This window comes from Rattus norvegicus, chromosome 17 (assembly GCF_036323735.1).
Source record: "Rattus norvegicus strain BN/NHsdMcwi chromosome 17, GRCr8, whole genome shotgun sequence".
NCBI classification, from domain to species: Eukaryota; Metazoa; Chordata; class Mammalia; order Rodentia; family Muridae; genus Rattus; species Rattus norvegicus.
In genome coordinates, this window is record NC_086035.1 from 15,731,915 (window position 1) to 15,759,390 (window position 27,476).

At 47.8% G+C, this 27,476-nt stretch overlaps 1 protein-coding gene across 21 annotated transcripts in view; it reads left to right on the forward strand.

Annotated features, from left to right (window-relative positions):
- Positions 1 to 27,476, forward strand: part of Wnk2 (WNK lysine deficient protein kinase 2) — a 109,227-nt gene that overhangs the window by 22,267 nt on the left and 59,484 nt on the right. For all 21 annotated transcript variants that reach the window (XM_063276357.1, XM_063276358.1, XM_063276356.1 and 18 more), the window contains 2 exons: positions 20,927 to 21,099; positions 22,109 to 22,329. In XM_063276357.1, the coding sequence (XP_063132427.1) occupies positions 20,927 to 21,099; positions 22,109 to 22,329 (394 nt within the window). The remainder of the gene's footprint in view (positions 1 to 20,926; positions 21,100 to 22,108; positions 22,330 to 27,476) is intronic.

Sequence of the window (27,476 nt, forward strand, 5' to 3'; positions counted from 1 at the left end):
TTCCCAAAGCCTGAAAGTGAAGGTTCTAGAACACTAGGCAGCTGTACAGGCCGGAGCTTGCTACCGTCCTGCGTCCCAAGTTCTATTCCACACGCACAACTCACACCCCGTGGCCTAGGCCACACACCAGGGCTTCTTCACCATTTCTGCGTGAGAAATTGTTATGTGACTCCTGGAATGTAGAGCTATAGGTCTATAGATCTGAGATTACATTTACTGAAAATAAGCCATGAACAGTGTATTTTGAAGCAGTTAGTTGGAGGACAGGGAGATGGCCCAGTTGGTGAGTAGCTGCAATACCAGTGCTGGGGCTCAGTGACAAGCAACCCCCAGAGCTCGCTGGCCAGCCTACCCCAATCGGTTAGCCCAAAGCTCAGTGAGTGGCCTTCTCTCAAGAAATAAGGTGGAGAGTGACTGAGAAAGACTCCTGATGTGAACCTCTGGCTTCCACACACACACGCACACACATAGCTGCACAAACTGTATGCTGTATGTACATAAGCGTGTACATACAACACACAGATCCAAATTCTCTCTCTATATATATATGTACTATATGTAGTATATATGTATATATGTATATGAGCAAATTTTCATACTAACAAGATGGGTGCTTATTTATTTTCACACACAGAATTAAATACTGGCTGGATATTAAATGAAAGGGATGGAGCGTCTTTAGCACTTTCCATAGTTGATATTTTGATTTATAATAAGTGCTGAGCCAACCAAAGGACAAACATGGGCTGGGACAAGGCTCAGTCTCCTTGGCTGCCTTGTCTGGCCTTAGGGGGACAAGGTGCACCTAATCTGGCAGATTTGAAGCACTGGGGGTGGGGGCCCCACCTTTCTCCGAGGAGAAGGGGAGGGGAGATGGAAGGAGGAACTCTCAAAGGGGGCACCAGGAGGTGAAGCAGCATTTGGATAGTAATTAATTAATTAAGTAAGTAAAGTCAGTGCTGAAAATGCCAGTTCACGTAAATCCGTAGTGCAGCGCGGCAGAAGTGTGTTTCAAGCCCTTCCAGAAACGGTTATAAATTCTATCCCATTCTGAAGCCAAAATTCATTGGACAGTTTTTGAGAAACCCAGTCAGTAACTCAAACAGCAATTTTTTTTTTTGACCGTTCCTCTGGTTGATATTTCGCTTTCATAGCACATAAATTACACAACCACATGCATACAATAAGCATGAACTTACATATGCACATGAACTTACAGAAGCATAGATATGCACACACATATACACACACAGGTAAGTTTGCAGGCATTCACTTACACATGTAGATACATGTGCTCACATATACACACATGAGAGGAGAGATAAATATCTTTTTAAAAAATCCATCATGACAAGTATTTGTGTAAATCAACTAATTTTGAAGAAGTAAACCAATACAATGTACACACATGATTAAGGAATCATACAATGAGGGCTGGTATGGTAGCACCTGGAGGTAGAAGCACAGGGATCTATGTAAATTCAGAGCCAGCCTGGAATGAATATACCAGGAGCAAAACCTCTATAGTTAGACCCTGTCTCCAAAAAGCAAATAAACAAACAAGCAAAAAAAAACAAATACTAAATTAAAAAATCTTGACAGTTTTTTTTTTTAATTTTATTTTTTTTTATTATCTTGAGTATTTCTTATATACATTTCAAGTGTTATTCCCTTTCCCGGTTTCCGGACAGACATCACCCTCCCCCCTCCCCTTCCTTGTGGGTGTTCCCCTCCCAAACCTCCCCCCATTGCCACCCTCCCCGCATAGTCTAGTTCACTGGGGGTTCAGTCTTAGCAGGACCCAGGGCTTCCCCTTCCACTGGTGCTCTTACTAGGATATTCATTGCTACCTATGAGGTCAGAGTCCAGGGTCAGTCCATGTATAGTCTTTAGGTAGTGGCTTAGTCCCTGGAAGCTCTGGTTGCTTGGCATTGTTGTACTTTTGGGGTCTCGAGCACCTTCAAGCTTTTCCAGTTCTTTCTCTGATTCCTTCAACGGGGGACCTATTCTCAGTTCAGTGGTTTGCTGCTGGCATTCGCCTCTGTATTTGCTGTATTCTGGCTGTGTCTCTCAGGAGCGATCTACATCCGGCTCCTGTCGGTCTGCACTTCTTTGCTTCATCCATCTTGTCTAAAAACAGCAATTTTTTTTATTTGCTTGTTTTGGTTTGTTTTCCCATGTGGCAGGGTCTCCTGTAGCCTGAGCTATGCTATGTCCCTGTTAGAGTAAAAGACTTAGTACCACAGGAAAGGCACTGCAGCTCATGACCGCAGTTCCGAACCCAGGGATTTCAGTTGTGAGAGACACCCCAAGACCTTTTAGGGGATGAGGAAATGGAGAGATCTTGTCCTCTTCTTCCTGGACTCATATAAGCTTCTGTGATGGGGAAAGTCTCTTCATTCATTCATTCATTCATTCATTCATTCAATCAGTCGTTGGGTTTGGTATGACATTTCTGTCTATTGGGTCTCAGTGATTGAGAAGTGAGTCCACCAGCAGTAGCACCAGGTCCCAGAGAGACAAGCCTGTGCTGACAATGTGGACACTGTGCCTGCCTGTGTGTATGGCTGCTGTCTTGTCCTTTACACCTGCTGCTGATGGTCCTTGGCAGTGACATTCCAGTCACGGTCCTTCAGGCCTCTGAGAGTGAGGTGGACACAGGGCTCTGGACTGTCTCGTGTGCACATGTGGTATAGACACCTGAGGCGTTTGCGGGAGCTCAGGTTGTGACTTGATACTTGCAGTTGTCGAGTTTGCCTGAATCTAGTTTCCTAAAGTGGGACCAGCATCCGCTTGCCTGAGGGAGCAGGGCTGAAACTTGAGAGCAGAGGTCCTATCTGCAGGTCACTTGTGGGCCCAGGGCATTCATACTTGTCCCATCATGCATGACCTTCAGTAACTGACTAAAGTACGAGAGACATAGAGACACAGGGGAAGGGACATTTGAGGGAGAGAGATCCCCAAACCAAGATCTTTCCAACATGCAGTCACAGCATGTTTAGCTCGAAGATGTCAGGATGTAGAATGTCCTGGCTGAAGGAAGAACAGCATCTTGCAGAGCCTTAGATCCGGTTGGAGGTAGAGTGGGAGGTCTGTCTTCACCCAGGTACCGGCCTCCTTCCAGGAAGGGACGTTGGTGGAGCACAGCTCTGTATCACATATGCAGTTACTCTGCATCTCGAGGAGGGAACCATGCATTAATTTTCCAGAGATGGCTGGAGCAGCCTTGTATTTCTGCCGGGGGCAAGCTCTGGGGAAGGCTAGTGCTAAAGCTGGGTACTTTAGGACAGCAGGGTAATCGGCATGGTGGCTCTGTGAGGTGGTGCCGGTTTCATCCGCCGTCTCTCCTCATTCATCGTGTCTGGGCCATTCGGGGGTCATTATTTCATGCACATGCTTGCATCAGCGATCTTCACAGCCGTTTCAACTTCACAGGCGTGGCTGCCCTTTAATTAAATGAGCAACTCTTCGGGCTCTGGGCTCTGGGCTCTGGGCTCTGGGCTCTGGGCAGGTTTGAGTTTGCACTTACTTTGTTGTACATCTGTCATTGAGTTTTCCTTCTTTCCTTTCTTCCTCCCTCCCTTCCTTCCTTTTCTCTCTCTCTCTCTCTCTCTCTCTCTCTCTCTCTCTCTCTCTCTCTCTCTCTCTCTTTCTTTTCCCAGCTATACTAGAAAAGGCTTGGCATAAACTCATACTTTCTGGATACCTCCCAGGCAACACAAGCATTGTATGACTGCTCTAGTCTGTCTTTTTTTTTTTTTAATATTATTAGGTAATTTAATCTCCTACCTGTTTTTTATGTTTTTAATATGTGCACATACAAGCGTGTGCACATATGTGTACATCCGTGTAGAAGACAGAAGTCAAACTTGGGCCTCCTGCATTCCTCAGGAGTCATCTTGTATGTGTGCGTGTGTGCGTGCATGCGTGCGTGTGTGCGTGCATGCGTGCGTGTGCGTGTGATGTGCTGTGCCTACATGCAGAGGCCAGAGGAGGATGTATGGAATTCCTCTCTGTTACTCTCTTTCTTATTCCCTTCAGACAGTGTCTCTCAGCCTAGAGCTAGGCTGGCAGCCGGTAAACCTTAGTGATCGTCCTGCATTTGCCCTTCATAGCGCTGGATCCAAGCATGTGGGTGGTCACACGTGGCTTCTTCACACAGGTACTGGGGATCCAAATTCAGCTCCACAAGCTTGAGTACCAAGTACTCTCACCTGCGGAGCCACCTCCCCACCCACATCTTATTTTTTTTATGTCAGAGAGTCTCTTCTCAGCCCAGAGCTTGCCATAGGCTAGCTGACCACAGACCCTGAGAGAGCCCCCTGTCTCCGCCTCCCCACTGTCCGAGAGGTGCCAAGTGTCTACTCGCCTGGCTTTTAAATTTTACATGATTCCTGCTCTGTTTGTTCTTTGACAGTTTCATGCACATACATTACGCATCCTTATCGCCCTTGTCACGCCCTCCTCCCTGCCAGCCCCATCCCAGATTTGTGACTTGTTATTTCACCTGGATTTTTCATACGGCTTCTAGCGATAGAACTCAGGACCTCCTACTCACACTTACCAACTAAGCCACCCCTCATCCTGCAGCTGTGCACATCTGTCTTGTGTCTCAGGTGACATTACTGTCCTCTTGGACAGTCAGTACTAGTTGCGTGTGACTAATGTGTTTATTCTTTCCTTTGCTCTCTAATCTTTCCTGCGGTCCCAGCTGTGACAGTTTGTCCTTTACCTGAAGGTCTCTCCTTTGTATTCCCTTCAGTGTCTGTTTGTCAGGAACGTCTGTGTCTAAAACATCTTTTATTCTTGAGAGTTTATTTCCTGGTTTTTATGATCGCGGGTTGACCGTTGCCCTTTCTTCAACCCTCTGCAGACCGTTTTTAATGGTTTCCATTGAGGCCAGCTGCCCCTCTTCTGGTGGCTCCTTCGAAGGTAGTAAATACCTTGCCTCCCAACCTATTTGCTATTTAAAGCAAAACATTTAAAGTCATGTGCATATGTGTGTGTGTGCGTTTTGTGCACGAGAGTACAGGCGGCTGCCGAGAGCGAAAGAGGTTCCAGCTCCTTGGAGCTGTGAACCACTTGACCTGGATGCTGGAAACTGAGAGTTCTTTGCAGGGGAGCAGCACATACCCCTCCTCCCTTCTGTTTTAAGATTACCTTTATGTGTCTGAGATTTTTAATTCTAAGTATATTGTGCTCAGGTATAATATTCTTTTATTTAGTCTTCTTGGGGCTTATGCTTTTTTTTAATCTATGGATTTTTTTTTAATTGGAGAGCATTGATTTTTACATATTTCTTTGGTTCCACTCTTTATGCTTTCTACTCCCAGAAACTCATCTACGAGTGGGCTGGACATTTCTTACTGTCCTCTGTGTTTGCTATTTTTTCTCTGTCCGGATTTCAACCTATGTATTTTTCCTTGCTTATGTTTGTATGTGGTGTGTGCATATGTGTATGCAAGTTCATGTTTGTGCATGCATGTGTGGAAACCCGAGTTAATGCTAGATTACACGTCTTCCTTGATTATTCTCTGCCATATATAGTGCCTCTGGGTTTCTCATTGAATCCAGAATTCTCTGTTTTAGCTAAGTCTGGTACCTTAGTCAGGGTTTCCACTGCTGTGAAGAGAAAACATGACCGCGGCAACTCTTATAAAGGAAAACATGTAATGAGGGCTGGCTTACAGTTCAGAGGTTCAGTCTGTTATCATCATGGCAGGAAGTATGGCAGCGTGCAGGCAGGCATGGTATTGGGGAAGTAGCTGAGAGTTCTACATCTGGGTCCACAGGTAGCAGGCAGAGAGAGACGCTGGGCCTGGCTTGAGCATCTGAGACCTGAAAGCCCACCCCTAGTGATGTACTTTCTCCAACAAGGCCACACCTCCTGTTGGTGCCACTCCCTATGGAGTCTGTGGGAGTAATTTTTATCCAAACCACCACATCTGGATAGCCAGCTTGCTCTGGGGGTGGGAGTCCCCAGTCTCTGTTTCTCACACTCTGGGATTACAGGCAGGTGATCATGCCCACCAATTTTTACATGGATTCTAGAGAATCCAAACTCTGGTCTTTATGCTTGTGAAGCCAGCACTTTACCCACTGAACTATCGCCTCTGCCCTGATCTTGTATTTTCTATGGCTTGCCTTCCAGTTTGCTAGATCTACCCTCATCTGTGTCTACGTCAAACCTATACATTAAGTTCTATATTCTTATTCTGCAGGTCTTAGTGCTGATGAAATGATTCATCTTCTATTCTCTTTGGCCACACTAATCTCATATATGCAGGTAAACCATCCATACATACATATACACATTCACACGCACTCAAGCCCACGCACGCGTGCTCACCGTGGTGTATAGCAGTGCCTGGGGAGGCCAGATGAGGGCATTGGATATCTTGGAACTGTAATTAAAGATGGTTGTGAGCCACTGTGTGGGAGCTGGGAATCAAAGTCCAGTTGTCTGAAGGAGCAGCCCGAGCTCCTAACTACTGAGCCATCCTTCCAGCCGCTAATGTGGCTCTTTTAAAGTCTATATCCAATATTCAGGATTGTTACTATTGTGTATTTTTCTCATTCTTGCCAGTTGTTCCTCTGGACATGTTATTGATGTGTTTAAAAATCAAGGATCACTTTGAAGTCTTGCTTCCACCTCCAGAGTGCTGGAATTGCTAACCTGTCCCTCCAGGCCTGGCTGCTTTTATCTTTCTCAGAGATTTCCTTTTGCCTCTCAGGGCAGTTAGAATAAAGCCCATGTCTCTACCACTCTGCCAGCATCTTAGGACTGTGTCTGGCTGAGAGGGCCACCCTGGACGTTCATGCTCAAAAGCATGGCTACTCAGACATCCAGCGTGAAGCCATTCCCTGGTCTTGAGTCCTTGCAGCCATTATAGACATCAGTGGAATCATTCAGACCACTTAGGGACTTGCGAGAGGGGAGAGAATGTAGCACAGTCAACTTCATTCTGGGGGTACTGATGAGCAAAGCTGGTTAAACTTTGTGTATTTATTACCTTGGATGCATACATAGGTAAAATAGGTCTATGAATCAAATATAATAATTTATAAAGAAGTCTATTTTAAAATAAATCATCCGTATACCTATAACTTTTGCCACTTGTCAAAGACAAAATCAAATTTACACACTCATGAGAAAGATGTGCTTGTTTATTTGTACATAAATAATTAAATCTTGGTGAATATTTGATACTGCTGGACACAGAGCGCCTTCAGCGCTCCCAGACTTGATCGATATTATGACTTTATAATTGTCAATACTGAGGACACTATTCACAGAAATATGTAGTACAAAATTGTAGAAATGTGTCTATGGTCTTTTCAGAATCGTTAGAAATTCTGTCTTAGCCCCAGCTAGAATTCAGTGAATGATACTAAGTTTAGTTTTATTATTTCTCTTTCTTTGTGAAATTATAATGTAATTGCATCATTTCCCCCTTCTCTTTCTTTCCTTCAAATTCTCCTGATGGAATAATCAACTAATTAATAAATTCTTGCTGGCAGGTTTGCTACCTGCCTCAGTGGTTTACTTTCTCAATGAAATAAAAGACAGACAGACAGACAGACACACGCACACACACAGTCTTTATATTTAATATGTCTTACGTAGTTCGGTAGTTGGCCATTGTCTAATCTCTATGTGATTAGTCCACTTCCTGCCAATAATCTAGAGTTATGATTTATTGAGTTTTATATTTTACCTTAGCTATTTTGGACCCAGAGAGCTGTTTAATTGGGCTGTGCTTTGGGGTCACGCTCTCCCGGCTCCTTCCCATAGCGGCCATGTCTCTCTGTCCTGTACTCTACTCAGACATGGTGTCTTTCCTCTCCTCTACCTCTCCCAACATGACAGATCTCTCCTCATTCTTTCTCCTGGTCCCAACACTAGGCTAAACCCTCTACATTCTCCTGTGTTCCCATCCTTGGAATGGGTGTGCTCCTCCCTGGGGAAGACATTTTTCCTCACTCCCAGCATTCCTGAGTTGCCTATAGTTCTTTGTGCAGGGTTGAGGCCTTCTGCTTCCCCTCTCCTTTCCCTGGTCAACTTTGGCACCTGTCTGTTGTCCTTTTTCAGCTCATGTTTTGTTATTCATATTGGTGACACTGTATGGGTGAGGCTCCTAACTTTGCTGCAAGACACAATCTCACAGCAAACCCCCTTGTCTTCTGACTCTTACAGTCTTGATTTGAAAAGAAAAAAAGTGAAACGTAAGCCAGCAACTCCAACAGAAATTTTAAAATCAAACATTCTTGATACAACACGATCCAAAGAGATGATATTTTGACACTACTTATATGCTGGGGGATGACAGAAAATATTTAGTCTATTTTCCATAATTAGACCATTGTGTTTCTGTAAGAGCAGAACAGTGTGTGTGTGTGTGTGTGTGTGTGTGTGTGTGTGTGTGTGTGTGTAGTAAAAATGCTGCAGTTCACAGCACAAAGAAGCCTGTTACTTGTGCACAGAACTTGCTGGTGTGACAGTGGACGTAGTACATGGTGCTCCTGCCGTGTGTTCAGGATCCGTCCCGCAGCTGAGTCTTGTGATTTAACACCAGCAAATGCTGTCCGAAACACGACAGATTCACTGTGCCTTTTGAGTCCATGTGCCGCCAGTACACTTTCATAAGCCTTTTAAAATTATCTTCCTGTTTTTAAATTTTATTTGTGTGTGTGTGTGTGTGTGTGTGTGTGTGTGTGTGTGTGTGTGAAGTGCAGGTACAGACACATGTGTGCCAGAGTGTGGGTGTGGAGGTCAGAAGACAAGTTTGAGGCGTTCACTCTCTTCTTCCACTGTGGGTTACAGGGATCGTTAGGTCACCGGGCTTATTTTGCAAGCACTTTTTACTTGCTGAACTATCTCACTGGCCCTCATAAACCTTTCTATACTGTGGCCAGACTTCTGTTTCCTCAATCCATTTTCAGCTATCCTATTTGGGGTTGTAACACACAGTTTGAGAAGCAGGCCTTGGAGTACTGAGCCAGAAATGGGCTTGCTACAGCAGCACACACGTATCCCAACCCTCTTCGCGTTTGGCCATTGTTGTATAGAATGGAGGGGTTTTACCTTCTAGGAGAGGGTGTCACAGCTTTCAGCAGAATGTTAAGACCCAGTACCTATGCTACTCACCCTGAGATGCCCCGAAGGTTTCGGACCTGATAGAAGAATGCAGCATCTGCCTGGTTAGGTAGGCTGGCAGAGTTCAACCCCCAAGGGAGTGGGCAGCCCTGCCAGCCTGGCATCCGAAACTGACCAAGTGGAATCCCACAGCCTCGCCCTGAGGGAGCTGTCCCTGCTGACTGAGCTGTGTTAATCCTGCTGACCCGAGGCCGTGATGCCGTCCAAATCTATCTTTAGGTGACCCTGCAGGGGAGAGGCTGTGAAGTAGGGCCTACCCTTTCTAGAAATCAGACATATGGTATGATCAGCTCAGGGGGGACTGGACCCTTCAGGTATTCAGGGAGGTGCAGGATGGTCCTCAGAGGGGTTTCCAGGGCAGGGGGATTCCGTGAGCTTCTTGGCTTATATGCTCTCTGAAGTTCCCTCTTTATGACCTTCTAGTTTAGGCAGTATCCAAGGCTTCCAAGCTGCTTCTCTACATGAAAGGAAAGCTGATATTCCCTTAAGGAAATTGAAGAAGCTGCATGCTAGTGGCGCATACCTTTGATCCCAGCACTTGGGAGGCAGAGGGATTTTGCTTGAGTTCAAGGCCAGCCTGGTCTACAGAGTGAGTTCCAGGACAGCCAGGGCTACACAGAGAAACCCTGTCTCAAAAGCCAGGAAAAAAAGAAAAGAAAGAAAGAAGAGAAAAAGAAAAAGCAAGCTCCCTTTCTATAACTGGCCTTCCTCCATGGTGGCCCTCCTCTGTCATGGCCCCTTTTCACAGCTCCTCTGAAGTGGCTCTCCTCCACTGTGACCTCCCTTTACAGTGGCCCACACTCATAGTGTCAGCCTCTGCTGTCAGCTGTTGTCCTCAGTGGGGGCTCCAGTCAGAGCTGGGACAATTTATGGCCGCCATTCAGGGTGAAACAGCCGTGCTGGCTTCCAGCTTCGCTTTGGAGAGCACTGAGCTTCATATTGGGATCAGAGGGGTGTTAGAGGTCAGTGAACTCCATTCCTTATTCACAATAGCCTGGGTAGGAATGGTCCCGAGTGATTCCTCTGGGGAGGTGGGAGGTCTGTGTCCCTTTCATCCGAAGGCAGGTGCTGTGGGATAGGTGATTTCCAAAGAGGTGTCTTTCTGCCTCTTAGCTGAGCCCTCCAAGTGTGATGAGGTCATCTGTTCCCACCAAACATGAATTGCTTACGTCTGCTCATACCCTAGTCCCTGTCGGCACACACACTGCAGGTGGGGCCAGCTGCTGTCTGGAGGGGTCTGAGGCCGCTCTGGGTGATAGTGGGGCTTAAACCCTCTGCCTGACCATAGTGCATGGCATAGTGAACACTCTGTGACCCTTCTAAGTGCAGCAGTGATGTTTACTTCCAGGATGAGGATTGGCAGAGTCACCTTTCCCTTCTCCTGACGTGTTTGCCACTCCTAAGCCTGCCCTAGGCTTTTTCTGCATGTAATTATTACCGATGATGCCGGTCCCTGGGAAGGTGGCCAGGTGGCATTGCTCAAGGGTGAGGCGTGGGTTGTAGCTCAGGTCCTGTAGGGCCACCACAGGCTGGAGAGAAGGCCCTTGGGTGCTGTCCTGAGGAGTGGAAGAGGTTGCATGTGAATGCTCTCTAGTTTCCACCCCCTGAGTTGTAGGTTGACTCTGTAAACTGTAACACCTCTACCTGGAAATGCCCTGTACCCAGCTCCACCTGCCGTTCCTGGCGTGTCCACCTGTTTCTTTGCTCAGCTGCTCTGTTCTATCTGGCGCAGCTGAGCGCAGGTGCACAAGCTCCCCGCTGGCATCCGCCCTCCCTCCCTCCCCAAAAAGTGGCCCCATCCCAGCTTGCACCGAGCTCTTCCAGGATATGGTGTCACTGATCATCACTTGGTATTGAGGGGACTGGGCTAAAGGGTCACTGTTATCCCATCTCCCTCCAGGACAGGACCCTCAGCCCCGAGGCCCTGACTATGGGAGGCACATTTTCAGTAAAATTTATTTTCTGTTCTGGTCACCTGTGCATTATTAATTCATAACGGTCACCCAGTTCTGGCGGCCTCAGACTCTTAGGTCCACAAGGATTTTATTTAAAGAGCTGTTATCTCAGAATCTGCAGCCCTACACTGGGGAGGACAGGGGAATGTCAGAAGAGACTGAGAACCCCTCGGCCGCTGCACTGTCAGGCTTGCAGAAGTCAGACTCTGAATTCAACTGGAATGGGAGGCGACCTTGCAAATGGGCTTAGCTGTGAAGTGGCCAATGGAGAGCTGACACTTGGATCCTATAGGAGACATCTATAATTGAGAGTTGATATTTCCAGATCGTTGGAGATGGGGAAGGGAACCTTAAAGCCATCCCCAATACGCAAGCTTTTGGATTTATGCTAGCCTGAACCAGTAAGTCATTTAAAATAATGAAGCCCAGATAAGTTGGCATTTTGATGTTCATATTCAAAATTAATCTATAGTATTTACAGTATGACTTGCTTCCCTGAAGGTACCCATATCTTTCAGTCAGTGACTGACTGAGAGTCCTAGGGTCAGGAGCTTGGCTTCGAGAGAGCAGAGTCTCAAGTCACCTGACACCTGTCATTCTCTCCCTGCCCCTATCCATTCCCTTCTGAAGAAAATAGCATTATCTTCAAAGGCAGCAAGGCGCTGGACTTTCCAGTACACTTTTCTGCCTCAGATTACTGAACTTCTTGGTGCTTTTGACAAAGAAGGCTAGGTGGGATAAGGGCCTGCTGGTGACTTCCCTGAGTCCTGAGCCCTCAATCTGAGGACATGCTTGGACTTATGAGGAGGGCAGGGGGGCACAGCATTGATGGTCACTATCTCTTCAGAGACTAACTCTAGGTACGTGTCATCCATTGTCTGGATTTCTGCGTCGCATCTGTATCTGCTGTTTTTAATCTGGTAGCTCTGAGGAACACTTTGACCTCAATGGCAATATCTTTTCTTAAACACAGATCGGGAGGTAAGCCCTTGTTGCTTGTGGATACATATGACTGTTACCAGATTGATGCCAAGAGGGACCGGGGTTCTCCCTCCAGCTGGTATAAGAGGAAATGAAAACCAGGAGTTTTCTTTGCTGGCCATAGGGGTACCGAGTCTAGTCAAGCCTTGGGAGCCTGAAACCAGCTTCCAGAGCCATCCACAAGCTCTAGAAGCAGCACCCACTGCTGTCCAGGGCTTGTCCACAGCCTGCTTGCATTATACCTTGTGTGGTCCCACTTTATTATGTCCTCCCTGAAGCCCATTCCTGCAGAGATACTGGCCCTGTGTGTGTCCCGCATAGGATGGGGAATCACGGTTCTCCCAGGCTGCCTGCAGAGAGGGTTCTGTTTGGCGGCTGGGTGCCCTGGCTGGCATTGCCCACGTGTTCCTTCGGCCTTATTTTTTTTGGCTCGATGGGCAATTGTATGTTTATTTTCCTGTCTGTTGGTGACTTTCCCCTAAGGTTTCTGGCTTGGCTATATGCTAACCTGAAGCAGAGCTTGGAGGATACAGTGGCTTACCCTTTCAGACATTGTACCCTGTACACATATCCGGCCCACAGATGTCCAGATCACACACTGTCACTTGTCCCTAGGAAGTGATTGAGAGGAAGAGAGTATGTACCCATACTAGAAGGGACAGTAGACCTGATTCAACCCCTAGGGACCTGTGGGTGGAGGGAATGCCCTGTATTCCAGGACAGCATGGAGCATTCAGAGACACTGAACCTTTCTGAAATACTGAGGTGCTTTAGGAAGTGAGGGGACAGGAGGAGCACAGGTGTGCAGCTGCAGCTCTGTGCTACCTGACCGGGTGCCTGCTGGCCCCAGGGTGGTGGCATCGCTGGGTGTGAACACAGGAGGAAGGTGAATCTTTGAGCTCTTCCAGGGACCTGTAACCCCATTCTGTCTAGGTAGTTGGAGCCCAAACTAGGCCTAGTCTCCCTTCATAGGATAGCTCTGGACCCAGAGTCGAGAGCCTTTCTTTGCTTAAAAGAAATAGTATTTAGGGGCTGGAGCAGCTAAAAGTATTTGTTATTGTTCTTGCAAAGGACCTAGGTCATTTCCCAGCAACCACGTAGTGGTTCACGACCCTCTGTAACTCCAGTTCCAGGGCATCCAACAGCCTCTGACCTCAGCAGGTAGCAGGCAAGCGTGTGGCACACACACATACATGCAAAGCAAAATACCCGTATGTGTGAAACTAAAAATGAAAACCATCATACTGAGTTACATTTTCATGAAAGTACATGAAATACTGTGAGCATATCTCTCCATACTTCCTTTCCCTTGTGGGCGCCCTCTCTTCCCTTCCCAGTGGTTCCCCTTTCTCCTGGAAAGTTTCACTTCTTCCTTTGTGTTACTTGTCTGCACGTGGGTTTTATGCATTTGCATAAACTCAGGCACCCACAAATGAGAGCAAACCTGTAATACTGTCGTTCTGTGAAGACATAACTCTCTTGCTGTGACTATTCCAAGTATATCCGTTTTCTACAAATAACACATCTTCATTCTTTGTGGCAAAAAAAAAAAAAAAATCCTGTGGTGTCTCTTTGGTTTGACTCAGACCACAAGGCCATTTTCTGGAAAGAGGCTTGCCACCAGCTACGATGTGCCTGTGCCAGCCAGCACCCTGCCACCTCGACCTGAGTGTAGCTCTCCCTTCTTACGGCCTTCAGAAGGCACGGTTCTCTTCTCTTGCTGTAGAAAGACTCTGAACTCTTGCAGCGAGTCTCTCTTGGGTCCGACTCCCTCGGCCATCACCCACTGGGACTGTTGTGATGGTGCTGTGGCCCTGAGCTGCCACAGGGGTGGTTACCTGCAGACACTTGCACTTTCTAGGCAGCAACAATGACTTTTTTTTTTTTTTTTGAGACAGGGTTTCTCTGTGTAGCCCTGGCTGTTCCAGAACTCACTCTGTAGACCAGGCTGGCCTCAAACTCACAGAGATCTGCCTGCCTCTGCCGCCCCAGTGCTGGGATTAAAGGTGTGCTGTCTCTGACTTTCTTCATACCAAAAGCACCCTCTAGTGTGTGCCTCTGTGTTACCCTGAAGCACGGGTAAAGCCCACCAGGAACAGGCTATCTGATCACCTAGGCTGTCAGACCTGAGCACCCCTGAATGGCCCTCTCCCCACCTTGGAGGCTGCCATTTTGTCTTCCCTTTGCATGACCAGCAAATGTTGGAACAACAGATGAGGATAAGTTGGATAACCTAGTGAAGAGCATGTGTAATCTGATCTTAAGTGATCAAGGAGCATGACACCTTGGTAAGACATCCTGGTGGCGTGGGATGTATTATAATGTCTCTGCCTCACTTTCTGGCCCACTCCTAGAGGCACCATGGCTAACAACTTATGACTTCGGTGTCTTTAATTTATGGCCTTTAGCTACTTGGCATCATTAATACTGGGCCAGACCCTGGGGTAGATAACCATCAATACATGAATATATGCACATGCAATCACACACACACACACACACACACACACACCTGCACACACTCACACATGCATGCAATCACACACACACATGCACACATTCACACATGCATGCAATCACACACACATGTACACACTCACATATGCACACGTACACACACACACGCACACACTCGCGCACGTACATGCACACGGGGAAGACAGTGCTGGACCGTAGCTTATGCAAGGCGCCTTCTCTCACGTCCTATTTATGTTTTGTTACTTACAGCTCAGACATTGCACTTTGAGCCATACGCTGCTGTTGGTCGATGCTGAATATTGAAAAATAACTTAGGCTTTAATGGTGCTCCAAGGCTTCTCTCAAGTCACTAACTAGGCCCAAGGGAAGGGAATTGGAGACAATATTGCTGCTCTGAGAAGGCTTTGTGGGGAGGCTGAGCTGGCCCAGGAGCCATCTTCTTAGCTGCTTCACCAGTGACCCCCAAAGTCAATTTAGCTTCATTCCTTTTGTATGTGTTTGCATATGTGTGAGTATGTGTGGTTCACGCTCATGCATCTGTATGCAGATGCATGTGCCTCTGTAGAGCCTAGAAAAGGATGTCTGGTGTCCTGTTCTATCACTCTCCACTTATTCACTTGAGAGAGGATCTCTTACTGAACCTGGAGCTAGGCTGATGGCCAAGCAAGCCTTTCAACCCTCCCACAGCACTGTGTGTAGGCAGTCCTAGATGCACACAACCACATGTGGCCTTTATGGGGATTCAAACTGGTGCTTGCACAACAAGCTCTCTTGCCTGCTGAGCTGTTTCCCCAACCCTGACACATCCATTTCTGTTTGCAGTAGGTTCACTTCATCTAGAGGGCATGGGAAGTTCCTACTTGTGGAAACATGAGTCTTGTTAGCCTGGCGTGGTGTACATTTGGCTGGGTATAGAATTCTTAGTCGGCACTTTGAGGATGCTGCTGCCCTCCCCACAACCAATATCTCTGATGCCATTCACTGCTGCCTGAGCCATTTCTTTGCAGATAGGAAATCCTTTCAGACCTTTCTGAAGTTTTGCCAGGACAGATCTGGAGGGCAGGTCAGTTTTCATTACTGACCTGACTTCAGCAGGCCTTATCAGCCTAAGTCATTCTCCTTTCAATCCAGGGAAATGCTATTCCGCTGTATACATTTCATGATGTCTTTCCTTAGAGCCATGGTCACATGGATGTTTGTCCTCCAGGTAGTTCTTTGTTGTTTCTTAATCAATCTCTGTCTCTCCTTTTAGACTTACCTTTCTAATTCATTCTTTGGAAAGTTTTAACTTTTTAATTTTTTGTTGCATTTTAAAAATTGAAGTGTAATTCATAAACACAGAAATATATATCTTGAAAAATTCAAGTTGGGGCCGGGGAGCCAGTCCAGTTGTTGAATCATTGACTGAGAAAGCATTAGTTTATATCTGAAGCATAGAGGGTAAGTAAACTGAGTGGGTGGTGTAGCCCGCTTTTAATCCCAGAGACAGAGACGGAGAATTCTGGGAGCAAACTGCTTAACTAGACTAGGAAAGGCAGTGAGTTCTGGGTTTAATGCAGATCGGTAACTCCAGTGCTCACATAGGGAGAGGCTGGCAGATCTCTGTGAATGTGAGGCTAGTCAGAGCTACAGAGAGACCTTGTCTCACTCCCCTGCAACCCCAAAAGAAATCAAATGTAAATCTCAAGCTTTCATATGTTTTTGGGCTTGAACACATGCACATGGACACACACTAAACAAGGTTATGTTATATATATACACACACACACACACACACACACAAACACACACACACACACACACACACACACACACACACACAAGAGCATAGGTTGGACTATGGCTAGAGATGAGTGGTAGAGCATTTGAAAAGCAAGAACAAGACCCTGGATTCAATCCCCAGTTCTCCTAAACTAACAAAAAAAAAAAAAACATCCTTCACTCCCCCTTGACCCCTGCACACCAGATTCTCAGTTTCAGATCTTGCCCACACCAGAGGTAGCCACTGTTCTGAAGTTGACCCTTTTGTTATGAGTCCATCTACTAACAGTTCCCAATCAAAATGGGTTCCCACCAGACACGTGTTTATGCCTGGTTTCCCTAATTCAGAATGATGCTTTGGGAATTCATGCAGAATAGTTTTTTGATCAAGAGGAGTTTTTTGCTTTGTTTTTGCTTTTGTTTTTCCTTCTAGTTCCTGGGGCATATACTGTTTTTGTGGGTGTAGCGACAACGTGTTTCTGTTTACTGGCCTGGGATCCTTCAGCCCACTCTAGGTGGGGCTGTGGTGGCACCCTCGCTTGTGTCATCCTTTGAGGACTTGTGTTTCTTTTCTCTCCATGGGCCTTCTCTACAAAGGGAATGATGGGACCGAGAGCTGGTAGGAAGCTGCCGAGAGATCCTGACCATTTCTCCATGTTGTTTGGGGAAGCATCTGTCTATCTGCATCATTTATAGGTGCTGTCTTTCCATTCCGGGGCCAAGTCCTTCATCAGAGGCCTATATTGGAAATGGTCTCTCCCAGTGTGTGGCTTTACTTTCATTATCTTACGCAAACAATAATTTTAATGAGCGGAACATGTTGCCGTTTTATTGTCTAGATTAGAGATTAACTCATTTAGTACTCAGTGTTTCACTGGATTATGGAATATGTTTGCATATTAAACAAAGCCAGCTCAGCTTTCAGAATTTGTAAGAACTCTTTTCTGGGCGTCTTCTTTTAGAATAGAAGTCTGCTCTTGAATATGCAGGCTCACATCTTGGGTCTTCATGAGAAGAACATCACTTACCTGTTTTGAAGTCTCTGAATGATTGTCCTTCCTGGTACTGGTTACACTTATGATTTCCCTTGGCTGTTTGGCCTCGTTGATGATGACTACTGTCTCACAAATAAGCAAAGGGTCAGATGAGGGTCTGTGTTATGGGGCAGTGGTCTGGCCTAAATGGGTATGTGTGCATGTGTGGTATAATTTCTTAACACGGTGACTCTTATCATGACCCTATGAGCCACTGCTTCTGCTGGACTCTGGCTTGGCATTATGCGGGGCCTTCCAAAAGAGTCCTTGGGATCTTTGCTTATATTTCCTTTCAGCTCTGATCTCTCCTTGATTTATCGCAAACCATCTGCTTCCTGTCTCCTGGAACTCCTCTGAGTTTCTGTGTTCTGGGTACAGTTGTGTTAACAGTTTCCTTTGTGAATATAAACACCTGTCTAGTCACTCTCCTGTGGCTCTGGGGTGTGTTGTAGGGGGAGGCAGGACTGGAGGGTGACTCCACTTAGGTAGAGCTGAGACGGGTTCTCTGTGCTTGTAGAGTAGGGGGAAGTCACCCTGGGGCCCATGGCTGTGGCATCTCATGAGAAAAACTTGGAAGCGTGGGGCAGAGCTTGGAGGCGTGTGGGTGCTTTGGAGTTGTTTTGAGTGTTCCGGGAGGAGAATCCATGGATGGATTTGGGAAAGGGGGTAGAGTCAGGGCCTAGGTAGGCTGCTGGGGGTTAATAAGGCAGGGGAGAGAGCAGAGGGCAGAGGGCTGACAATTTGAAAGTTTCAAGATAGCAACCCGGTTTTTGTCTTCTTTAATTTTTTTTTTTATTTTAAAACTATGACTTTTTTTTTCTTTTTTTTTTCTTTTTATTTTTTTTATTAACTTGAGTATTTCTTATAGACATTTCAAGTGTTATTCCCTTTCCCGGTTTCCGGGCAAACATCCCCCTCCCCTTCCTTATGGGTGTCCCCCTCCCAAACCTCCCCCCATTGCCGCCCTCCCCCCATAGTCTAGTTCACTGGGGGTTCAGTCTTAGCAGGACCCAGGGCTTCCCCTTCCACTGGTGCTCTTACTAGGATATTCATTGCTACCTATGGGGTCAGAGTCCAGGGTCAGTCCATGTATAGTATTTAGGTAGTGGCTTAGTCCCTGGAAGCTCTGGTTGCTTGACATTGTTGTACTTTTGGGGTCTCGAGCCCCTTCAAGCTCTTCCAGTTCTTTCTCTGATTCCTTCAACGGGGGACCTATTCTCAGTTCAGTGGTTTGCTGCTGGCATTCGCCTCTGTATTTGCTGTATTCTGGCTGTGTCTCTCAGGAGCGATCTACATCCGGCTCCTGTCGGTCTGCACTTCTTTGCTTCATCCATCTTGTCCAATTGGGTGGCTGTATATGTATGGGCCACCTGTGGGGCAGGCTCTGAATGGGTGTTCCTTCAGTCTCTGTTTTAATCTTTGCCTCTCCCTTCCCAGCCAAGGGTATTCTTTTTCCTCATTTAAAGAAGGAGTGAAGCATTCACATTTTGATCATCCGTCTTGAGTTTCGTTTGTTCTAGGGATCTAGGGTAATTCAAGCATTTGGGCTAATAGCCACTTATCAATGAGTGCATACCATGTATGTCTTTCTGTGATTGGGCTAGCTCACTCAGGATGATATTTTCCAGTTCCAACCATTTGCCTACGAATTTCATAAACTCGTTGTTTTTGATAGCTGAGTAATATTCCATTGTGTAGATGTACCACATTTTCTGTATCCATTCCTCTGTTGGAGGGCATCTGGGTTCTTTCCATTTTCTGGCTATTATAAATAAGGCTGCGATGAACATAGTGGAGCACGTGTCTCTTTTATATGTTGGGGCATCTTTCGGGTATATGCCCAAGAGAGGTATAGCTGGATCCTCAGGCAGTTCAATGTCCAATTTTCTGAGGAACCTCCAGACTGATTTCCAGAATGGTTTTACCAGTCTGCAATCCCACCAACAATGGAGGAGTGTTCCTCTTTCTCCACATCCTCGCCAGCATCTGCTGTCACCTGAGTTTTTGATCTTAGCCATTCTCACTGGTGTGAGGTGAAATCTCAGGGTTGTTTTGATTTGCATTTCCCTTATGACTAAAGATGTTGAACATTTCTTTAGGTGTTTCTCAGCCATTCAGCATTCCTCAGCTGTGAATTCTTTGTTTAGCTCTGAACCCCATTTTTTAATAGGGTTATTTGTTTCCCTGCGGTCTAACTTCTTGAGTTCTTTGTATATTTTGGATATAAGGCCTCTATCAGTTGTAGGATTGGTAAAGATCTTTTCCCAATCTGTTGGTTGCCGTTTTGTCCTAACCACAGTGTCCTTTGCCTTGCAGAAGCTTTGCAGTTTTATGAGATCCCATTTGTCGATTCTTGATCTTAGAGCATAAGCCATTGGTGTTTTGTTCAGGAAATTTTTTCCAGTGCCCATGTGTTCCAGATGCTTCCCTAGTTTTTCTTCTATTAGTTTGAGTGTGTCTGGTTTGATGTGGAGGTCCTTGATCCACTTGGACTTAAGCTTTGTACAGGGTGATAAGCATGGATCGATCTGCATTCTTCTACATGTTGCCCTCCAGTTGAACCAGCACCATTTGCTGAAAATGCTATCTTTTTTCCATTGGATGGTTTTGGCTCCTTTGTCAAAAACCAAGTGACCATAGGTGTGTGGGTTCATTTCTGGGTCTTCAATTCTATTCCATTGGTCTATCTGTCTGTCTCTGTACCAATACCATGCAGTTTTTATCACTATTGCTCTGTGACAGGCTCTCATGTAGTCCAGGCTGACCTCCAACTCGATGTTTAACTGAAAATAACCTTGAGCTTCTGCTCTTTGTGCCTCCACCTCCCAAGTACGGCGTGGGCCACAAGGCCTCGTTCCTTGAGTGCTGAGGATTGAACCCAGGGCTTTTGTGCGTGGCAGACAAGCACATTATGCAGTGAGCTACATCCCTAGACCTATGGTGACACTCGTTTACTGATCCATTGTAAACTTTAGGACAGCAGACTAGTTCTGCCCTCTAGGCCAAGCACAGCGGCCCAAGGCCAGGAGAAGCATGCCTCTTTCTGCTCCGAGGGCCTGGCTGCCTGCTCTCAGGATTGCCTTGGCCAAGATGGCCCTTCATCACCTCAATGCGGGTTTGTGGCACTGCAGTCCCCTGCATCTTGAGCACCTCCCCCTACTGTGTATGCTTTAGAAGCTAGCTGACATCTCATCCCTTTAACGAGCGACACTCTGAAATGAATGTTCACTGAGGGAGTAGAGGCTTCCGAGGTATTTTAATGGTAAAAGTGCAAGAGCTTGGCAGAGTGGGGTGTGAGCTGCTCTGCTGCTGGTTTCTTGTAGCGAGTTCTTATAGAGGGACCCTGGCAGGCTGCATCCGGGGTTGTGGGGCCCAAGGGGTTAAGCTATGGTGTGCCACTTGTCACTGTGGGTAGAAAGGAAGGGTAGATTCTGCTATACATCACTGCTGGTTACTGCCTGCCCCATGAGACGTCTCCGGCTGTACTCCGGAGGATGAAGGGAGCGTGCCTGACAGGGCCCAGAGTTCCGCTCACCCAGTGCATCTGTCTCTGGCTCTAGGACCGGAAGCTCACCAAACTCGAACGGCAGCGGTTCAAAGAGGAGGCAGAGATGCTGAAAGGTCTACAGCACCCCAACATTGTGCGCTTCTATGACTTCTGGGAGTCCAGTGCCAAGGGCAAACGATGTATTGTGCTGGTGACGGAGCTGATGACCTCAGGGACATTGAAGACGTAAGAACAGCACACACGTGGGCTGGGGTAGCCTTGGGTAGGGGCTGTGGTAGGGTAACAGGTGTTGGAATGCTTGGGTCAACCTAGCTGGTGTCTGTGATCTAGTGTCCACACAGCAGTGTCTTTCGCGAGTCCTGTCCTTTCTCTAAGCCATGGGAAGATTCAAACCTAATGGTCTTCCTAGTTTTGGCTCCCTCTGGCTTCTTGTAACCAACGAGACTGGTTCTCACGACCACTCAACTATTCCCACTCCCCTTTCCTGTGTAGGACACTTCCCAGGGACACAGTTACTTTGTCTGGGAACTCATTTCTGGCCAATATCTGCCTAGAGGCCAGTCTGGCATATTCTAGTGGCCTAGAAGCAAAAAGCAGACAGATAGACGTTAAGGGCCAAACAGAACACAGCAAGGGGCTGGGAGTTCAGTGGCCATGGCAGCTCTCTTTCCTGAGGTCTGTGCTATGGGGGTATGGGAATGTCCCCTCTGGGTGGCTCTAGTTGAGTTCTTCTGAATCATTTTAACCCTGAGGCCCCAAGTAGGACCTTGATGTTCTCTGCTCCTGGGCAGCTTCCCTTGACTGCAGATTCAGTGAGGGAATGTCACTTCCTACCCCACTTCCCCCGCAAGGGGAAACCAGGGCCCAGCACACAGCTTGTTGCCTGGCCTTCATGACCTGTAGGTATTCCTCTATCACTCAGATGCTAGGCTGCCCCGCTGCCCCATTTGGTAGCTTCTTATCACATCCAGGAGATTAAGGCTCTGGTTGGCATGGATTTGGTAGCAAGGTCGCCATTGAAAAGATTCGGTGGAAGGCCGGGATCCCGGCTGCCTCGATCCAGCTGAGACACCCCGGGTAGGAGAAGAGCTGTTGGCATCTCCCTTTCCCCTCACCGCCTGTCCCACACAGTTGCTCATGTGTCTGTGCTTTGTCACACATGGTCTTTGCCAGGCACGGCCTTCCTAAGGGCCTACAGCAGGTGAGCGCTTGATGAGTTCTGCTCCTCCCCCAGGTACCTGAAGCGGTTCAAGGTGATGAAGCCCAAGGTACTGAGAAGCTGGTGCCGGCAGATCCTGAAGGGCCTGTTGTTTCTGCACACAAGGACTCCCCCCATCATCCACCGAGACCTCAAGTGTGACAACATCTTCATCACCGGGCCCACCGGCTCCGTGAAGATTGGCGACTTGGGTCTGGCCACCCTGAAAAGAGCATCTTTTGCCAAAAGTGTAATAGGTGAGCCTGTTTCTTCTCCCTAGGCACACGGGGAATCGCACAACATTCAAGGAGCCACAGAAGCACGGGTTTGCTCCATCACCTCAGACCTGGTGCAGGAGGCTCATCAGAGTGTCCGGGTATCCAAGCAGCCTCAGGATTCTGGCGGCTCAGCCAGAGGACCTGCCTATGGGGGAACACACTTCCTTCCAGCTTGCCTGGAGATATTGGCTCTGCTTCCCATAGAGACTCCTCCTGTCACGCTCAGGGATGGGGTGGTCTCTGCGTCAGATTCTTGGCTGTGTTGGGCACCACCTATGATTGCCTGCCAAGGGTGTGGGCGAGATGCCAACTTCTGAGCTGTGGTGGACACTGTGGCTGCTCAGGAGGAGGAAGTAGTGTCACCACAGAGGAATTACACTGCTTGTGGGAAATGGAGCTGGTCCCAGCAGTCAGGGAGAGGAGTACCCAAGGCTGTGGGGCACAAAGAAATAACAATGTGCAGTGTCCGACCAGGAATGTGGATCAGAGGCCCAGCATGGTATCTATCTACATGGTGGTGGAGGGTGGTGCTGAGAGTTTGAGTCCTTTCTTGTCCTCAGGCCTTGGCTCCAGGCCTCTCCTCCTCTGAGGGACCTCCCTGGTCAACTTTTGGGGGATGGTACTCTGGGTCATGGGATATTAGCCTGCAGTTCTATATAAGGATAAAGGGAGTCTGGATCATGTTCTATGCCCAACCTTGAAATAACTAGCATAGCACTAAGTGTCTAGCAGATGCTGGGGAGGATCTTGTGGGCTTTGGAAAGGACACTAGAAGGACTTCAGTAGCAACTGTTTTGGGCTCTTCACTGTCTTGAAGTCAGGTGTGCCCCTCCATCAAGGCTGTCACACGAACAGGACAAGGGGTAAGGTGGGCTTCAAGTCCTCTGTGAATTGTTTGGGGGAAGAAATTGGCCAGTGTGGCAATCTTGGGGAACTGCTATATTTTCAGTAGTGTCTTTGGAATATAGTATTTAGCGTAGCTGTCTGTCTGGGCAGTGGCCCTTTGGAGCTTAGATCTCTGGTCTCTTTATCCCAATAGAGTAGCATGGTGGGGAGCTGGGACTGACCCAAGTCTCAGATTCCTGTCTGTGGAAATAGGTAGAACTAAGCTAGGACAAAAGCTCATCTAGGAAGAGCACTTGCAGCATAACCATAAGGACCTGAGTTCAAATCCCTGAGACTACATTTAAAAAGTCAGGCAGTGGGGTTGGAGAGATGGCTCAGCTCTTCACTAGCGTATGTAATGCTCTTCTAGAGAACCCAGGTTTAATTTCCAGCACACACCAACTATCTTTAACTACAGCTCCAGAGGATCTGGCTTCTGTCAGCACCTTGACACTTACGCATTTTTAAACCAGATGTGGTTGCACATATGTCTGTAGTCCTAGCCCTGCAGGGATGCCAGAGGAATTTTGGGACTTTCTGGCCTCCAGTCCACCTCCAGGTGCAGTGAGAGACCCTAAGGGAGAACAATAGAACTGGACACCAGGCGTCATCTGACTTTTGAGTGTGTGTACACATACATACACCATGCATGCATATACATCATGCACATACCACACACACACACACACACACACACACACACACACACACACCCTCATCACATAAAAAAAATCTTTTAAAAAAGAAGAGAAATGGGTGGGGATTCAGGGCCGTGTGGTTACTGCACCCTGACTCTGAGGGCTGGGAAGTGTCTAGCCAGATTTTGTTTTTCCTTGGATATGACTTCTGGTGGCCGACCTTGGGCTCTGACCTGTGATTGGAGAGCTCCTCACAGTCACCTGCCTCAGAGATAAATGTTCAGAGCTGGATTTATCCCACTTAAGGAAGCTGAGGCCCTGTGTCCCACAGCCAGTGAGCTCTTTGCCTTTCTGGGAACAAGGCTTCGAGTTGCTGGCTTGGATGATAAGAACATGTTGGGATGGTATTTCTGGCAGGCCTGGGAAGGCACTGAACCATTATGAGTGCCCAGCTCTGTGGGGTGTCCCTTGTCACCCTGGATTCTGCTTGTTGATACCTAGAGAGTTAGGTTAGGCTCAGGAGTGTGCTTGGATGCTTCTTGTTGGGGGTGCAGGATTAGGGGGCAACACTTAGGGGGATTCCCATGGGCACTGACTAGAAAGTCCTGTTCCCAGCCAGTACCAGCATTTGGGGAGGCTGAGGCCTGATGGGGACTCCCCAAGGCCTGTTACCCAGTTATCCCCAGGCCCTGCAAACAGAGCTTCTTCTTGGGCCTGTTAGTAGAAGAGAATAAATGTTAGTACTCAGATCACCTAGGCTAAGTACAATGTCATATGTTACAGTTTTTAAATACACATATATTTATAGCCACACATGGCTACATGCATACCTCTAACCTTAGCATACCTATAGCAGGCTGCATGGGCCTCACATCCTCACTGCGTGTTCTGGATGCTTTGGTGGGGCTGGAGATCCCGGTGGCCCCTTTGCTGGGCCTGAGAATGAAGTAGGTGGAGTAGGGCTTGTGCTGTGTCCAAGGCAGAACCCTGGGGCTGCTGAGGTCTGACCCAACCAAGAGGCCTTCTTGGAGGTGGTAGGCATGAGGTTGTGACCGAGGCCCTGCTTTCCTGATCTGTGAAATAGTAGAGCAGGATGAAGACCTGTGTGTTCCTTCCTGGTGACTCTGTGGGGGGGGGGGGCACACCCAGGCCCTGAGCTCTGGGCAGTGTCCAAGCAGGATTTGTAAGTTTGCCCTTGAGGAGTAAATGGGGAAGAGGCCAAGGTGAACTGAAGATAGGTATTCTAGAAAGGGCTACAGGTCAGTCCTGGATGAGTGGGCATGCCAGGTGGAGAGAAGGCGGGGGCCCAGGCTGTCAGGCACCATGGGGATACAACAGGTAAGCGCTTAGGAGTTCCAGGCAGTGTAGGGGCCACCTAGAACACGGGGAGATGAATTCTGCCGCTCAGTGAGGATATGGGCAAGGGCCAATTGTAAATGTGTTCTTGTTATAACAACAGTCAAGAACATAAAGGGAGTTAAAAAAAAAATAAAGCTTTTGGGTTCCGTGAAGGAAACCGTTTGTCTTCCATTACAGACTCAGGACACACAGACTCGGGGCTGTAGGACATACAGACTCGGGGCTGTAGGATGGGTATAGTGTTAAGCTGGAGGGGGTTCCTACCTACGCCACTACTGCCGGGCTCCAGGCTTCAGCACACATTCTCCTGTTCCTTAGAGGATAGAAATGTCTTGTTAAAGTTACTCCTCTGTTAGAGAGGAGAAGGTGACCAGGGGCTAGAGCCACAGAAGTCTTGCCTGACTCTGGCAGGAGGAGCTTGGAGAGCACTGGTGGGTGAAGAAAGTTCCCTAAGCACCGGGTAAAACAGTTGGGCCTGGGGTGGGGGCGGAGACTGCCACTTTTCCTCTCACACAGGCTCATCTGCAGAGACCTGGGGATGCCTGGCAGATGTGCCTATGAGCGTATGCACATGTTATTTCTAAAATTCAGGTTTAATGAGATGAGAAGGGAAAAACGAGTCAAGTACACACATGTTCAGGGATTATTAGGGTCTTCTATCCTGGATCAAAGCTACTTCCAGCCTCTAACCCATCTCCCGGAGTCAGGCCGTCTTCTTGCGGAGAAGGGTCCTCAGTTCATGCAGGTCCCCAAAAGAGTCCAGGCCCAGGAACGCTGCTGCCTGTTGACCCTAATATCGTGTGGACAGCCGGTGAATGGAGTCTCTGCTTTCAGAGTAGGGGGTTCCTGCATGTGCTAAGTTATAGCTGGTCTAGTCGTGGGAGCCTGGCTTCTGTCACAGTCCTCTCTAGGGCCTGCCCAGGTCACGCCCCTCTAGTCCCTTTGTTGGCCCCTCTAGCAGGAAAGGGCTTTGTGGTTTCTCCTTGTTATCACAGGACAAATTGTCCCACACAGTCCCTGGCAGAGGCCTCACAGGGTGGCATTATGGGCAGTAGAGGTAGCCCTGGGGAGGGAGCCTTTCCTTCCTGCAACTTGGGGTTTCCGGCCAAGTCAGCTGACCTGATCACTGTGTTCCCACTGTCACCATGGTGACCCTCCTGAGTGATCGTTGTGCTCTGGGCCCATGTAATCTGCAGGATACCCTGGGGTCCCAAGGATATGTGAAGGGGTGGGAGGGACCAGATCCACTTGTAGGCTTACCCGTGCCTGGGGCACTTCTGTCATGCCTCTTGTGGCTTTAGATAGCCACTATTCTATGACAAGGGATGGAAGAAACGTAAACATGCTGAACATCACTAGTAGTAGCACCAAAGAATTTCAAGAGCACAAAAGGATGAAAGTTCTTCGCACGAGGTCTCCTCTTGGTCTCTGCCATTTCTGATGGGCTTTTTCTATAGTTCTGTGTCTTTTTCTATAGTTCTGTGTCTTTTACACAAGCCCATGCTTATGTTTTTATATTTTGTCAGTTTTTGGCCAGTCTCATAGCGCATATTAAACCAAAATAACGGTCAAGAGATACAAACACAGGGCTGGAGAGATGGCTTAGAGGTTAAAACATTTGCCACCTAAGCTTGAGGGTTCCTAAGCTGTCCAGGTCCCTACCTGACAGTGACAGCCAGTGGAGTGGCAACCAGCCTCTAATCCTATTGGTTACGAGGCAGAGACAGGATCCCCAGAGCAAGCAGGCTAGCCGGACTAGTGGCTGATTTGGATTTCTGAGGGAAAAGCTAGATTACTGTCTTATCTCTGGGTTCACTGGCTACCTAGCCTAGGCTACTCAGCTCCACTGGCTAGCTAGCCTAGGCTACTCAGCTTCAGGAGGGTGAGAGAGCCTGACTCAAAAGGAAAAGGAGAAAAGGAGTTGTGGGAGACAGTGCCAGAGGAGTGACATTGTGAGGTTACTCTCTGACTTCCACACACATGCACATGTTCGTGTACATAGCAGCCAGCCGGGGCAAGCATCATTTCACTTTTTGTGTGTGCTTGATGTCTTGGGAGCAGCATCTCTGTGGGGTGTTTCAGGTGAACGCCGTTGCCCATCCTTCTCCCCTCCCAGAACGACAGCCACACGTCACATTCATTGTTAGTTATACCTGGAAGACCTAGTCTTTGCCCTCTCTGGGGACACTGAGGGTCTTCCTGAGGTTTTACAGGCAGAGGCAGCTTTGGGGTAACTGATGGTTT